Source organism: Pipistrellus kuhlii, unplaced genomic scaffold, assembly GCF_014108245.1.
Source record: "Pipistrellus kuhlii isolate mPipKuh1 unplaced genomic scaffold, mPipKuh1.p scaffold_m20_p_96, whole genome shotgun sequence".
In the NCBI taxonomy this organism is placed as follows: domain Eukaryota; kingdom Metazoa; phylum Chordata; class Mammalia; order Chiroptera; family Vespertilionidae; genus Pipistrellus; species Pipistrellus kuhlii.
Window position 1 is genome coordinate 425,694 of NW_023425602.1, and position 15,899 is coordinate 441,592.

At 47.0% G+C, this 15,899-nt stretch overlaps 1 protein-coding gene and 1 long non-coding RNA gene across 5 annotated transcripts in view; both read left to right on the forward strand.

Moving 5' to 3' along the window:
• LOC118714068 overlaps positions 1 to 12,073 on the forward strand; it is a 30,877-nt gene extending 18,804 nt beyond the window's left edge. The window contains exons 1-2 of one of the 3 annotated variants that reach the window (XR_004986482.2): positions 7,180 to 7,225; positions 9,746 to 12,073. This is a non-coding gene — a long non-coding RNA (uncharacterized LOC118714068). Of the gene's footprint in view, positions 1 to 7,179; positions 7,226 to 8,202; positions 9,124 to 9,745 lie in introns of those variants that run through there. The other 2 variants (XR_006740963.1, XR_004986481.2) reach the window with 2 other exon arrangements.
• RPP21 (ribonuclease P/MRP subunit p21) lies at positions 411 to 3,446 on the forward strand. Of its 2 annotated transcripts, none has more exons than XM_036428980.2 (5): positions 411 to 1,046; positions 1,119 to 1,219; positions 1,313 to 1,395; positions 3,058 to 3,183; positions 3,306 to 3,446. In XM_036428980.2, exons 1-5 carry the CDS (start codon positions 990 to 992, stop codon positions 3,434 to 3,436), a joined length of 498 nt encoding a protein of 165 aa, XP_036284873.1. In that variant the 5' UTR covers positions 411 to 989; the 3' UTR covers positions 3,437 to 3,446. The 2 variants fall into 2 exon arrangements, with proteins under 2 accessions (XP_036284873.1, XP_045434300.1); XM_045578344.1 differs by having other exon boundaries at positions 898 to 1,046; positions 3,270 to 3,446.
• Positions 12,074 to 15,899: the final 3,826 nt, after the last annotated feature.

Here is a 15,899-nt window from a genome sequence, read left to right on the forward strand (position 1 = left end):
ATTTGATGGCCGCCACTGCCAATGTGTCAGAATCTTTGGGTGTTGAAAATGGGTGTTCCTGGGCTCATCCCAAGTGACTGATCAGGTCTGTGGGCCTGGGCTTCTGCATTTTGGGCATCCTCCTTCCATCTGAGTCTGGGGACACTGGTAAAACTTGTGAAGATGTTTCAGCCACTTCCTGAGCTGGAGGCCTGGTTCCCAGCCTGAGGGGGTTTGAGAGGGGAGAGGCCTCACCCTCCCAGAACTTGGGCCGCCCTCTCCCTGTCTCGGAGTTCATCCATGTTCTTCCCCTCCATCCCTCTACTCTGACCTCAGGAATTGGTCGTTAACTATGAAGCAGAGGTGAAACGGGGGGCCAAACAGAACAAATGGGAGACAGGTCAGAAGAAGGGACTGCCTGTGGTGGGGTGGTTTCAGGGGCAGGAGATGCTGTTTCTCTGTGCTCCAGTACCTACGATTAGGAGTTAGTGTCTGTTTAGAACTAACAGACGCTAACTGTGTGTGTGGCTCCAAGGAAGAGTTGTGCTGAGGGCCAGAACCCTGTTCCTCCCCTCCACCACCCTCATGGTCCTTTCCAATTTCACTCCCACTGGCATCAGTGGTTTTTTAAGTGTATAACCTCTGCTCCTTCTATCTGTACATCTTCCAGGCACTCACCTTTGGCTTCAAAGAGTAGTGCAGAACGTCTATCTGGCTATAAATTGTACAGAACCATCCCCCCTACCTAGCTGCATAGAGAACCCTCTTCTGTTCCACCAGCCTCTCCAGTCTCTACCGAGCACTGCTAGTGACGGACTTGGAAGCCTGGACTAGGACTCATAAAGGGACCATGGCTTAGAATGCAATTCAAACAGATGGATCTGTGAGGCCACAGGGTGGTGCCTCGCGGACCTGGAACTACGTTTCCCAGGAGGCATTGCGCTGGCGCCGGGGCGGGCCTAGCTGAGGGGCGGGGCCTGCGGGCCAGAGCGCGCGTTCGCGAGGCCCGGATGGCGGGGCAGGTGAAGGACCGCGAGGCCTTCCAGCGGCTCAGCTTCCTGTATCAGGTGAGTCCGAGCGGGGGGCGCTCGGACGGGGCGCCCGGTGCCGCCGGCCCCGGGTGACCGCCTCTCCCCCAGGCCGCCCACTGCGTCCTCGCGCAGGACCCCGAGAACCAGGCGCTGGCGAGGTTCTACTGCCACACGGAGAGGACCGTGGCCCGGCGGCTCGTGCTGCGCCGGTGAGCGGGGCGGCTCGGCGGGCCGGGCCGGGCCGGGAGGGCCGCGAACCCCCTCCCTCCCTCCCTCCGTCCCTCTCTCCCCTCCGCCCGCAGGGACCCGTCGGTGAAGAGGACCCTCTGCCGTGGCTGCTCTTCCCTCCTCCTCCCGGGCCTGACCTGCACGCAGCGCCAGAGACGTGAGTGCGCCCGGAGGGGGAGCGGGGCGCCGCGGTGTCCGGCGCGGCCGGACTCCGCCGGCAGGAGGGGCGGCTGCGCGGACTGCGGAGGCCGGTCCTCGCCGTCGGGCTCAGGTGCTTGTGTCCCAGGGTGTGCCGAGTCCCGAGCCGGACTCACTGTCCGTGACGGCACAGTCTGGTGGGCAGACTGAGGAAGGAACCGCTCAAATAAGTGGAGCACAGCGCTGCTTAGCCTTTTTCACCTCTTGGCACACACAAACCGGCCACTAAAATTCTGCAGCACACCCAAAACTCTTCTCTGCTGACAAAAAGAAATAGGCACGACGCTGATTCCTTCGCAGCAGACCACTGTTGTGTGGGCTGTTTTTGCCCGAGGGTGTGTTCATTGACTGAGAGAGCGGTCGGGCGAGCCTCCCGCACCGCCAGTGAAGGTGCCTGGGACCCGCAGGTGCCCTGACCGGGAAGGGACCCGCAGCCTTTTTTGGTATCTGAGCCACCTTACTTGACAATCTGAGGGGAAAGAGGTCAGTGCACCTGACTAATCAGGTATTGCATTTTTTAAAAATTATTTTAGCTGGTGAAGGAAATGCTTTAGTTGGAGGAGTACAATGCTGTGCCTTATGCCAGTGGTGGTGAGATGCATAAGAAGAGGCAGTGGGAGATGGAAATTCTCAGCATGGGTGTTGACTCTGAGAGGAGAGCTTTTGGGGCACGTGCTGTCAATTAAAAGAGCACTCTGGTCAGTGGTTAGAGCATTAAAAGACTCATTCCGTCAAGGGCATGTACCGGGGTTGCAGGTTCGAGCCCCAGCCCCAGTTGAGGCGGTACAGGATACAGTCAATAAATGCGTCTTTTTCACATAGTAAATGCTCCCCTCCCCCTTCCACTCTCTAAAAATCAATGGAAAAAATATCCTTGGCTGAGGTTTAGCCAAAAACAAAAAAAAAACAAAAAAACACGCAAGAGTTTAGGAGGCTGGAGTTTAAAGTGCACAAGACATGATGCTGGAGAAGTAAATGGCAGATGTTTTAGAGACTTGTAAAGGTGTTTGGACTTTATCTTAAAGCACACCGAGGCCCTAGCCCATTCAGCTCAGTGGTTAGAGTGTCAGACCTGGGATTGGAGGGCTGCAGGTTCTACCCTGGCCCCTATCTGATCTCATGTGGGAGGCATCTCTCACATCAGTGCTTCTCTTTCTCTGTCTCTCCCCTTCCACTCGTTAAAAATCAATGGGAGAAAATATCCTCTGGTGAAAACTTAAAAAAAAATTACCAAGAAATTGATAGTTTAGCTCTGGGCAGTTTGACTCAGTGATTGACCCATCAGTCTATAGACTGAAGGGCCTCAGGTTCCATTCCCAGTCAAGGGCACATACCTTAGCTGCAGGTTTGATCCCTGGCCCCTGTCAGGGTGTATGCAGGGAGCAACTGGTCAATGTCTCTCTTTCCGCTTCCTCCTCCTCCCTCCCTTCCATGCTCTCTAAAGATCAATGGAAAAAATATCCTCGGGTGAAATTGATAGTTTATGCAGGGAACTGACACTATCAAATTTTCATTGAAAGTGGGACCAGGTGGATTCCTACTAGAAAACAATGGAGACAAACCTGGATATAAGAGCCCTTTTCTTCTGACCCAGACTCTTCATTTCCTGCTCTCACCCCAGGCTGCAGGGGACAGCGCTGGACGGTGCAGACCTGCCTGACGTGCCAACGCAGCCAGCGGTTCCTCAATGACCCTGCACACGTTCTCTGGGGAGACCTGCCTCAGGCCCAGCTGGGGGGCCAGCCAGGTGAGAAGTGGGCAGAAATGTGGACTATCCGATGGGGAGAGGGATGGATTGGGGACACACAGGTGAGTTCTGGCTTGGTGTGACAGGTGCCACAGTCTTGGAAAACTCTCCCATCTATCCAGATCTGAGACCACCGCAGCCCTTGCCAAGCACAGTCCACCCCACCCCACCCCACCCCGCTGAGGAGAAAGCGCAGCCCCAGAGCTCTAGACCCAGTGATGGAGTCACTGTCTTCCAGACAAATAAAGTTTAATTCTGTTTCACTTTGGTGAGTCGGTAACGTAGGTATTTCAGCTCTTACTTCATTTCCTCTGTCTGTATTTCTCTGTCGCCAGGTAAGAGCTCCTTTGTCTTTTCCGCCTTCCTACTCCCACCTTCCAGGCAGGCCCTATTTCCATAGCCCACAGCCCCCCTGAGCAGCTCGCACACCAGGCCCCCAGCTCCAGGGCCCCTTCGCACCTGGTTCCTGTGGTTCCTAATGCAGTGCCAGGACTGGGACTTGGACCCTAGGGTGGCCTGAGCCTCCTCAGGGCATTCCAGATTTAGGTGACCCTGACTTGTTGACAGATGGGCTGGACAAACCGCTGATGCCACGGGTGCTGTTTTTAAATAGGGAAAAGCTGTGGGGGAGGGGCTTCAGACCCTCGGCCCACGCCAGCATCGGTCTTTCCCATCTCTGGATTTTCTCCTTTAACATTCTAGTGAGGGCCGAAACCGGTTTGGCTCAGTGGTAGAGCATCGGTCTGCGGACTGAAGGGTCCCAGGTTCGATTCCGGTCAGGGGCATGTACGTTGGTTGTGGGCCCATCTCCAGTAGGGGATGTGCAAGAAGCAGCTGGTTGATGTTTCTCTCTCATCGACATTTCTAGCTCTCTATCTCTCCCCTTTCTCCCTCTAAAAAAACAATAAAATATATATTTTTTTAAACAAACAAAAAAAACCACATTCCACTGAGGGAAGTTGTACAACCAGAATGAACAAGGTCAAAGGTGATAATCACAAGGACACTGCAAACATACAGTATGCTCTGTAAGTAACCCTCAACATTTTCTTGAGAATTAGTAAACAACAAAATAGTTTTCTTCGGAACCCTAGAGAACTTGCTCAGGGACAGAATTTCATCCTGACCGCGGTGTTAGGTGCCAGTTAATCAGTCTGCCCCAAAAGTACATAAACAAAATTGCTCTTCCCACCATGCAGTTCTTCCCTTTCTCTCATCAGTCCTGTGCTACACTTACTGCTGCATTAAAATCAACAGCTTCATAAAAGCACATGGTGCTCTCCCTCCAGGGAGCGCGCCCTGCCAGTCCCTTCCCCTCTCCTTCCCTCTCAGGCAGGTAATCCCTCCCCCCAGCGGAGCAGTGGACATTTGTCCTGACTAATGCCCTGACCCTGTCCCTATGGCTCCCTTTTCTCTGCCTTCCCAGTGACCAGAGCAGCCCAGCCTACGCTCTCCTGTTGCTTTTGTGCCCTTCCTTGTTTCTTGTCCTAAGTAATTTTTGCTGCAAATTCTTGCTTTCTTTAAAAAAAAAAAAAAAAAAAATACTCCATCATGTTGTGACTTAAAACAACAGTCATTTATTGTTTCCTCTGCTTCGGTGGGCTAGGCTGTTAGAGGGCTGGCTGGATTGGATGGTTCTTTTTTTTTGGGGGGGGGGGGTGGTAGTGGTGTTTTTTGGTGGGGGGCGGGGGGTTAGGTTTTTTTTAATTCCGTGAAATGGGTGGCTCTTCTTTTCCAACTAGCACCGCCTGGAGTTACTCCACTGTATTTTGCTGGTGGCCGGTACCTGGCCTGGGAGATGAAGAAGCTTTGTTGTATATGAGTGGGACCTCTCATTGCTCCTTCAGGTGACCTTGCTAATGTCTGCACAGCGGGGCTGTCTCAGGTGCATGGGCTTTTCTCCGAGAAGACAAGCTCCAAATGCAAAGTGCTTGTCAAGCCTCTGTGCTCTCCGTGCTGGCTAATTCCTCCCCCTTGACCAGAGCAAGTCACATGGCCAAGCCCAGATCCAACACAGGCACGAAGGCAGGGAGCCCACTGTTCCCTGGGACCACGGATGCAGCAGCTTGCCGCGTCTGTTTTGCCTTTGTCCCTGACTCAGTCTCCATTTAAAATTACTCACGTGCAGATGCTGACCTCTGCATGGAGCTGAGTGCTCCGAGTTAGCCTTCCACAGCTGACGTCTGGTGCTGGAGCCGCCTCGGCCAACTGAAGCAGACATTAGACCCGGAGCTAGAGCAGCCCGAGCAGGCCTGGGCCCTTCCCGCCGTCAGCTGACCTTCCTCGGCTCCCCCGACCGCTCCCCTTTCCGAGTTCATTGGCTCACGCACCAAACTGACTCCTGGCAAAGGTTATCTTGAGTGTGATTATGGCTGCACGTGCCTTCGGTGGAATAGCAGTGGGGAGCTTTGAGTTCTGTTTTCGTGACTGAGCCATTAAGTGATTCCTCTTGTGGAAGAACATGGGAATCAGATCCCAGTCAGTGTGAGATGTGGTTCCTTATGCGCCTGGCTTGTTGGTCTGGTTTGTGTTTGTATCACTATGAGTTCCTGTAACTCCAGTGAGGTCTGTCCCTGCCAACGCATCTGGGGTGAGGTAATTAAATGTTTCACCAAATAGGCTAGTTTTTAAGGTGGTAACGTGTATGGTCCACAAATGGTGTTACAAATACCCAAATGGCTGCTGGCAGGAAAAAGTTCCCTAGGTCACAGCCTCCATCCAAAACTGTCCTTTTTCATGCTTGCTTTTTTTTTTTTTTTTTAATCTTTATTGTTCAGCTTATTAAAAATGTTCTTCTTTCCCTCCCCTCCCCCAGTTGCTCCCCTCCACCAGGTTCCCACCCCACCCTCTGCCCTTTCCCCATCCCCCATTGTCCTCATCCATAGGTGCACAGTTTTTGTTCAGGCTCTTCCTGCACACACACCCCCACTCGCCTTTTCCCCAAGAATCATCAGTGCACTCCCCTTCCATACCTCTGATTATATTATATTCACCAGTTAATATTGTTCATCAGGTTTTTTAATTCCCTTGGCTTTTAGTTTCACTTGTTGATAGTTACGTTTTTCTTGATCATAATTTTTATCTTTATTTTCTTCCTCTTCATAAAGAACCCCCTTCAGCAATTCATATAATTCTGGTTTGGTGGTGATGAACTCCTTTAGCTTTTTTTATTTGTGAACTCTTTATCTGGCCTTTGATTCTGAATGCTAGCTTTGCTGGGTAGAGTATTTTTGGCTGTAGGTTCTTGCTAGTCATCACCTTGAATATTTCTTGCCATTCCAGTCTGGCCTGCATGGCTTCTGTTGAGAAATCAGCTGACAATCGTATGGGTGCTCCTTTATACGCAACTACCTGCTTTTCTTTTGCTGCTTTTAATATTCTCCTTGTCTTTTGCTCTTGGAATTTTGATTATGATGTGTCTTGGTGTGGTCCTCTTTGGATTCCTTTTGTTTGGGGGTCTGTACGCTTCCTGGACTTATAAGTCTAATTCTTTCACCAGGTGGGGGAAGTTTTCTGTCACTATTCCTTCCAGTATTCTTTCGGTATCTTGCTCTCTCTCCCCTTCTGGGATTCTCATAATTCTGATGTTGGTTTGTTTGAAATTGTCCCAGAGGTTTCTTAGACTATCTTCAACTTTCTGGATTCTCTTATCTTCTTGCTTCTATGGAGGAGTGTCCTCTGGCTCTTTGTGTTCCAAATCTTTGACTTGATTCTTGCAATCTTCCATTCTGTTTTTAGGACTCTGTATAATATTTTTTATTTCAGACAATGTATTCTTTATTTCTAGTTGATCCCTTTTCATATCCTCATAGGTCTCATTTATTTAATGGCCTTTTCTAGGAAATTATTGAAAAACCTTATATCCGTGGTTTTGAACTCTATATCCAGTCGCTTTTTTTTTTTTAATCATTCTCCTTTTTTTTTTTTTTTAATATATTTTATTCATTTTGTACAGAGAGGAAGGGAGAGAGATAGAGAGTTAGAAACATCGATGAGAGCTGCCTCTTGCACACCCCCTACTGGGGATATGCCCACAACCAAGGTACATGCCCTTGACGAACCCGGGGCCCTTTAGTCCCCAAGCCGATGCTATCCATTGAGCCAAACCAGTTTTAGCTCCAGTCTCTTCTTGTCCTCCATTTCTTTTGTTTGTGATCTGTTTCCTTGTCTTGGCATTTTCACAGCTTTCCTGAGTTGGTAGGGTGGCTTTGTGTGCTAAGGTGTCCTATATGGTTCAGTGAGTCAGCCTCCCAGTTACCTGAGGTGGACAGTCTTGGTGTAGCCCTTTGTGGGCTGTGTGTGCAGTCTTGTTAAGCCTTGCTTGTTGTTGGTATCACTGGGAAGTGCTGATCTCCAAGCCAGTTGGCTCTGAGGATCAGAAGTGTCTCAGCTAGGAGGGTTTCTGTATTCCGCTTGAATGGGGCGGAGTCTCAGGGTGGCACAGCCAAGCTTTGGTGAATCCCGCAAGATTGATTACAGATGCATGCACCTCTCTGGTATAGGCGCAGACAAGCTTTGGATTCCTGTCTGCCCCTCCCTAGGAGAGTCCTATTCGGGGCAAACGAGAAAGCTAGCCACTGGAAGGGCTTCTGTGCTGCGCTTGGATGGGGCGGAGTCTCAGGTCATGTAGACAAGCTTTGGTCAGCCCCTCCCTACAAGGGTCTGGTTTCTGAGTCCCGCAGAATGGCCGTTGGCTTCACACACCTCCGAGAGATCCCGCCCACTGCCCGACAGTCTGGCCTCTCCCTGTCTGGGGCCGTCTATCAGAGCAATAGGGTGGTTCGAACAAGAAAGCAGAGAAAGCCAGCCGCACGTTAGCTGTCTGCCCTCTCTGCACGCAGGGAGTAAGCCATCAGGGAGCTCTGCCCACCCTCTCCGAGCTCTGCAAGCCAGCAGCGAAGTCGGGCGGCCGCCTTTTCGCGCGCACAGTTCTCCGCACCTTCACAGTTCCTGAGGTTCAGCGTGCCTTCTCTCTCCTTCCCAGAGGGTAGGAGCCAGCCATCCAGCGCTTCAGGGTGATGTTTCCCCTGTTTTCCAGTTCTAAATTCAAATTTGTTGTGGTAGGCTGTATTCAGGTGTCTACCCTATGCCACCATCTTGGTTTCTCATGCTTGCTTTTTATGACGTGCCAGTTATCAATATATGCAAAAAAAAGAAAAAGAAAAAAGATTTCCTTTAACAGGAAATCCCTGTTGTACACAAGTCAGCTTTCTTCAATGTTTCTAAACAGTTTAGTAATTCAAAATTTGAATCCTCTTGAGAGTCCTTAAATAACATTTAGAAGTGGACAAAAAAGAAAACCTAGATCTTTTCTAGAAAATGAGACCTCCCAAATGCCATAGAAATCAAGACTTAATCCCCAAGTCACAGGTAGGTACATTTAGCACTTTTAAAAAGTGGTAACAATGAGTATTATTATTATCAAGGGGAGAGCACAAGAGAGGAAAGGATTGAAAAACCATCCTTCTGAATTCAAAAGGGAATTGGAAACTTCCTTAGTCTTTCAACAAAGGGAATGATTCTGGTATTTTCTATATCACATAGTTACTGCAAATGAGAATATATGTGAAGACACCTTTAAAGGCTATTATAGGGCATTGTAATAAAGTACATAGGAATCAATACTTTGGAAGTGTGCAGGCTGATGGACTAACCACTGAGCCACTGGCCAGGGATGCACATGCCCTTGATAACAGTTCCCTCCCTTGTCTCACTCTCCACTCCCTCACCATAATTTCTGGAATAATCTTCCAGGTAAACTAAGTGCACCAAGTTGTCTCTGTTTGCTTTGAAGGAACCCAAAATGAGTGACATTTGAAAAAAGTAAGTGAGGGAACTACCATGTAGACATCTGGGGAGAACCAGAGCAGAGGGAACAGGAAGGACAAAGGTCTTGGAGTAGGAGCCTGCCCAGGGGGTCCCAGAGTCTGAAAGGCCAGTGTGTGGGTCAGGGAGAGTAGGCAGTGTGGCCAATCGTAAGGAAGTTGTTCACTGAGAGGCCGTTGGGAAATTTTAGCAAGGAAAGATGGCTTAACATTTTAAAAGAGTCACTCTTGCACTAGCTGGATTGGCTCAGTGGATAGAGTGTCAGCCTGCTGACTAAAGGGTCCTAGGTTCAATTACAATCAAGGACACATGCTTGGGTTGTGGTTTGATCCCCAGTGAGGAGTGTGCAGAAGGCAGCCAATCAGTGATTCTCTCCAATCATTGATGTTCCTTATCTCCCTCTCTGAAATAAAAATAAATAAAAGGGTTACTCTTTTAAGATATTTTTTTCAATTGCAGTTCACATTCAATATTATATTAGCTTCAAGTACAATGAGTGGCCAGACGTTCATATAATTTATGAAGTGACCCTCCCAATAAGTATAATACCCACCTTGCACCATACATAGTTATTACAGTGTTACTGAGTATATTCCCTGTGCTGTTCTGTACACACCTACGGCTATTCTGTAAATGCCAGCTTGTACTTTTTACTCCCCTTTTTCACCTCCTTCCATCTGGCAACCATCAGCTTGTTCTGTCTGTGAGTCTTTCTGTTTTCTTTGTTCGTTTACAGTCTAACCTCAGTTCTCCAATGTCTCCCATCTGAAACAATCCATGTTCGACCAAGTTGTTCACAGAAAAGTGTCTCAGGTGTTGAACAAAACTTCTGTTCTCCACCCAACAGCCCTTTCATGCTGACCGCTGCATGGTGAGGCATGCCTCTCTAGGGTGACAAAGGAGAGGATGCACAAGTGTGAGTCACTGCCGCTAAGCCTCATGCTGTTAACGTCTCAGGAAACTGCTCTGGGTGTTTCTGTGTTTTGCCTTTTTGCTGCTTATTATTAAGTATCGGACAGTAAGTCATCATGGGTCCTAAGAAAATCAGTGATAGCAAAGTGAAGCGGAAAGTTGTGAGAACAACGATAGAGCTTAAAAAAGAAATAATTGCAAATTATGACAAAGGTATTCGTGTGTCTGATCTGGCTACCAAGTATGGCATGACGAAATCGAAAATCAGCACAATTCTAAAACAAAGAGGCCATCAAGAAAGCTGATGTTGCTAAGGGTGTGACAGTGCTCACAAAACAATGATCACAGGCAACTGAAGAGGTAGAAAAGTTGTTGTTGATTTGGATAAATGAGAAATAGCGAGCCGGTGACAGCATTTCGGAGGCAATGATCTGCGAAAAAGCCAGGCTGCTGCATACTGACCTCCTGAGAGACGCCCCTGGAGTGAGTGCACAGGGGGTTTGTTCAAGGCTAGCAGGGGGTGGTTCGACAAATTTAAGAAAAGAAGTGGTATTCGTCATGTAGTGAGGCATGGGGAGTCTGACCGCTCTAACAAAGCAGCTGCTGATAATTTTGTGACAGAATTTCAAGAATTCGTCAAGGCTGAGGGATTTGTTCCCCAACAAGTGTTCAATTGTGATGAGACCGGCCTCTTCTGGAAGAAAATGCCAAAGAGGACCCACACCACACAGGAGAAGTCACCGCCAGGACACGGACCGCTGACGGACCGGCCGACGTGGCTGTTGTGTGGGAATGTGAGTGGGGACTGTGAATTGGAGCCTCTGCTTGTCTACCGTTCTGAAGACCTCGAGTTTTCAGGAAAAACAATGTCATGGAAAACAGGTGGAACGTGATGTGGAGGGCTAACAGCAAAGCTTGGGTGACCAGGCAGTTTTTTATTGAGTGGGTTCAGGAAGTGTTTGCCCCAAGTGTGAGGCAATACCTCCGGGAAAAACTGCTGCCACTAAGGGCACTGCTTGTCATGGACGAGGCTCCTGCCACCCTCCGGGCCTGGAGGCTGAGCTGTCGGAGGCGCACGGCTTCATCACGGCGAGGTTCTTGCCGCCTCCCATAACCCCACTCATCCAGCCCAGGGGCCAGCAGGTCACCGCTGACTTTAAGAAACTACACAAAGGCGCTGTTTCAGAGGTGTTTGGAGGTGACCTCTGAAACGCTTCTGACCCTCGGCGAGTTCTGGGAGGGACATTTTCACATCCTCGCTTGCTTGAGGCTCGTAGACGAAGCATGGGGGGCAGTGCGTTCCGGGACCCTGTGGGCGGCCTGGAAGAAGCTGTGGCCCAAGTCTGTCGCCCACAGAGCCTGTGAGGACGAGCCCGGGTCTGTGGTGGAGGACATTGTGTCTCTGGGCAGGTCCATGGGCTTGGAGGTGGATGGTGATGATGTGGAGGAGTTGGTGGAGGACCGCGGCACTGAGCTGACCACCGAGGAGCTCCAAGACCTTCAGAGGGAGGAGCAACAGCCGGCAGCTGAGGAGCGCTCTTCAGAGGGGAGGGAGGCTATTCCCACTTCACTGATCTAGGGGATGCTTGGGAAATGGGGAGAGATGCAGCGTCTCATTGGGAAATATCACCCTGACAAAGAGGTAGCAAACCGAGCAATAAATTTGTTCAATGACAGTGCCGTGTGGCACTTCCGGCAAGTGTTAAACCGCAGGCAAAAGCAACTTCTGGGTAGGTTCTTAGTGAGACAGAGGCCCAGCGAGCCTGAGGCACGTTCTAGTGGAGCAAAGAGACGAAAGAGGAAGAACCCCAGAATAGCCACCTGACGTTTTTATGGACGGAGCTCCCCTTCCAAACAAGAACACCATCCTCCACATGCAGTCCTCGGTCACTCTCAGCGTTAAGTTCTAGTGTCTGTAAATTTCCATTTTTACTGTACATTCCTTTTTGTTTCTTATTTACTTATAAATAGTACATTAGACGTGTACTGTATGTAAGGTCAAAACAAAATCATTTGGGGTTCTAGAATAGATTCAATTTACAGTTAAACTTCAGTTCTTGAACATCTCTCATCTCAAACAATTCAATTCTCAACCAAGTTGTTCATGAATAATGTCTCAGTTGTTGAACAAAATCTTCAGTTCTCAACCTGACAACCCTTTCCTGCTGATACATCATCATGACAAAAAGCTGGCCTGTAGCAGCCGGGCCCAGAGCAGCCGGGTCGGGTGCAGCCAGGCCTGGAGCAGCAGCAGCCACACCCGGAGAAGCCAAGTCGGGAGTGGCAGTGGCCAGACCCGGAGCAGCTGCTTGTGGAACAAACCAGAGCAACAGAGGCCAGGCCCGGAGCAGCCAGGCCTGAAACAGCTCGCTCCTCGCCTGCCTCTGCCCCAAGGCTGCCTCTCAGACATGGCTGGAAACTTTTGGGGGAACTTGAGGGTCTGCTGAATCAAGTGATGAAGGCTTAGATCTGGATGTGTTGAGTTAGTATAGCGCTGGGGTGTTGATCTGTGAGTGCCTTGTGTGGGGCCTGGATGAGGTTGGTTGACCTATTTGGAAAGGTCTTTTGTGTGAAGTGTATCCCTGGGCATGTGGAGGCATTATTGATTTAAGAAAATGCTAAGTAACTGATTTACTATCTGAAAAATTTAAAGTTCTGAAAGTTTAAGGTCTCTTGCCAAAAAGAGGTTTTAAAGCTAACACCTTAATTTTAATGGAGAAAGGGAATGACAAGCCCTTCCCACCCAGAACAGGTAATCCAATTCCAAAGAGCAGCTATGTTTAAACAATGTGTCCATTTACACTTGAATGGCTACACCTTTTGATAGCCTAAGGGCAAGTTTACATGTAAACAAGTTTGCTCTCAATTCCCAGGGCAGAAAAAAAACAAGGTTTAAAAATATTAGATTTTAAAATTTATTCTTAGAAGTGTAAAAGTTTATTAATTAAAAAAAAAAGGAGATTGAAAACCTGATGAACAATAATAGCTGTTCATTGTAGTAGAGTCGGCGATATGGGAGGGGAGTGGACTGACTGTTCTGGGGGGGGGAGGGGGGAGGGAAGGGAGGGAGGAAGAGACTGAACATAAACTGTGCACCTATGGATGAGGACAATTGGGGGTGGGGAGGGGGCGGAGGATGGGTTGGGAACCTGGCGGAAGGGGGAAGAAATGAGGAACCTTTGTAATAATATGAACAATAAAGATTGATTTTTTTTTTTAAAAATGACAAAAAGCTTTTTCAAGCCACAAACAAGGGGATGTGAATCAGTTGTCTATATCTCAAGAACTCATGCTGTGAGTATTAAGGGTTTTTTACTTTTGTTGCTGGCAAAATGGATAATTAGCACAATTTCAAAACATAAAGAGGCCATCAAGAGTGCTAACGTTGCTAATGGTGTGAAGAAAAATGGTCACAGACAACTGAAGAGCTAGGAAGACTGTTGTTGACAACAAGATGTGAACAACGGGAGATGCCACATGCTGAACTGAAAAACAAACACCCCGAACAAGTGCTGAGAGTGATTCATTTAACAGTATTCGGGGTGGTTCCATAATTTTAAGAAGTGTTTGTTTATAGACTAAACAATACATTAGACATGTTCTGTATATAAGAAAGGTTAAAATGGAAGCATTTTGGGGGAAGGGTCTGAGATGAATTAATTTACATAATTTACAATGCGGGGGGGGGGGATGATTCAGTTTTTCAAAAAAAATCGTTTCTCAGCCTTCCAGAACAAATTAAATTTGAGAACCAAAGTTGCAAAGTGGTTTTTTTAATATTTTATTTTTTATAGAGTGGAAGAGAGAGGGATAGAGAGTTAGAAACATCGATGAGAGAGAATCATCAATCAGCTTCCTCTTGTACATCCCCCGCTGGGAATGTGCCCGTAGCCAAGGTACATGCCCTTGACCGGAATCAAACCTGGGACCTTTCAGTCCGCAGGCCAACACTCTATCCACTGAGCCAAACTGGTATCTGCTATATTTTATTTTAGGTTCCACATATAAGTGAAGTCATATGACATTTGTCTTTCTCTGACTGGCTTATTTCACTCAGCAAAATACCCTCTTAGTCCTTCAATGTTGCTGCAAATTGTAAGATTTTGTTTTTTATGGCCACATAATATTTCTTTGTATATATGTACACATCTTTAAACAATTGTTCATTGATAGGCATTTGGGTTGCTTCCATATCCTGGCTAATGTAAATAAGCCTGCAGTGAACATAGGGGTGCATATATCTTTTCAAATTAGTGTTTTGAACTTCTTCAGATAAATACCCAGAAGTAGAATTGCTGGGCCATAGGTAGTTACTAATTTTTTGAGGAATCTTCATACTGTAACTGGAGCAATTTGCATTCCCCTCAACAGTGCATGAGGGTTCACTTTCTCCACATCCTTGCCAACACTTCGTTGATTTGATGCTAACCATTTTGACTGGTGTGAAGTGGTTTAATTTACATTTCCCTGATGATTAGTTAATCATCTTTTCATATGTCTATTGGCCATCTCTATCTCCTCTTTGGACATTTTTTTTTTTTGCATGTATCTGTCCCAGCACCTTTACCCCACTGTGTATTCTTGCTTTCCTTGTCATAGATTAATTGACCAGATAAACATGTGTTCTCTATACTGTTCCATTAATTTATGAATTTATGTGGCTATTTTCATGCCAGTACCATGCTTTTTTTTTTTTTTTTTTTTTTTAGTAGTATGGCCTTGTAGTATAGCTTGATATCAGGTAGTGTGATATCTCCAACTTTGGAAAATGCCATTAGTATTTTTGCGGGGGCAGCGCTATAATTTTTTACTTTTCAATTACATTCACCTTTTTCACTCATCCCCCTCAATCCCCTCCCATCCGGCAGCCAACAAAATGTTCTCCATATCTATGAATCCATTTCTGTTGTGTTTGTTTATTTTTTAGATTCAACTATTGATAGATCATACTTATTGCCATTTTATTATTCATATTTTTGCTTATTTTCCTTCCTAAGACTTTCTAACATTTCATGTAATATTGGTTTGGTGGTGATGAATTCCTTTAGCTTTTGTTTTGTCAGAGAAGTTCTTTATATATGCTTCAATTCTAAATTATATCTTTCCTGGGTAGAATAATCTTGATTGTAGGTCCTTGGTTTTCATCACTTTGAATATTTTTTTGCCCTTCTGGCCTTCAAAGTTTCTGTTGAGAAATCAGTCTTATGGGAGCTCCCTTGTAACTAACTAACTGTTTTTCTTTTGCTGCTTTTAAGATTATCTCTTTGTCTTTAACCTTTTGCATTTTAATTATAATGTATCTTGGTGCAGGCCCTTTGGATTTATCTTGTTTGAGATTCTCTGCTTTCTAGACTTGTATGTCTATTTCCTTCACCAGGTTAAGGAAGTTTTCTGTCGTTATTTCCACATGGATTTTCAATTCCTCACTTTCCACTTCTTCTGATACCCAAGGATGCAAATGTTAATATGCTTGAAGTCCCAGAGGCTCTTTATTCAAACTTTTTTTTTTTTTGGAGTGTTTTTTCTTTTTTGCTGTTTTCTTGCTTCCTTATCTTCCAGTCTCTTACTTGATCCTCTGCTTCGTCTGTTTTACGGTTGATTCCCTGCAATGTATTCTTCATTGTAGTTCATGTATTCTTCATTTCTTTTTTTAAAGTTAAACAACTTGGGTTTATTGTTTAGTGTAGTGTAGTGAGGGAAAACACATGACATAGGGAACTGTGGAGTATCACAATAGAGGGTGTTAGAAAATGCATATTATAAGATTTAGAGAGAAAAAAAGATTTAGACTTTGGTTGAGTGATTTGAAGATGGGTCTGTGGAAGTAGACTATTCGTTTCCTAGGCCTTTTGTAACAAGGTACTATAAACTGGCTAACCAAAACACAGAGAACTTATTCTTTCACATTTCTGGAGCTGGAAGTTGAAAAATCAAGGTGTCACCCCAGCCATGCTCCTTCTGACAGCTCTATGGAAAAA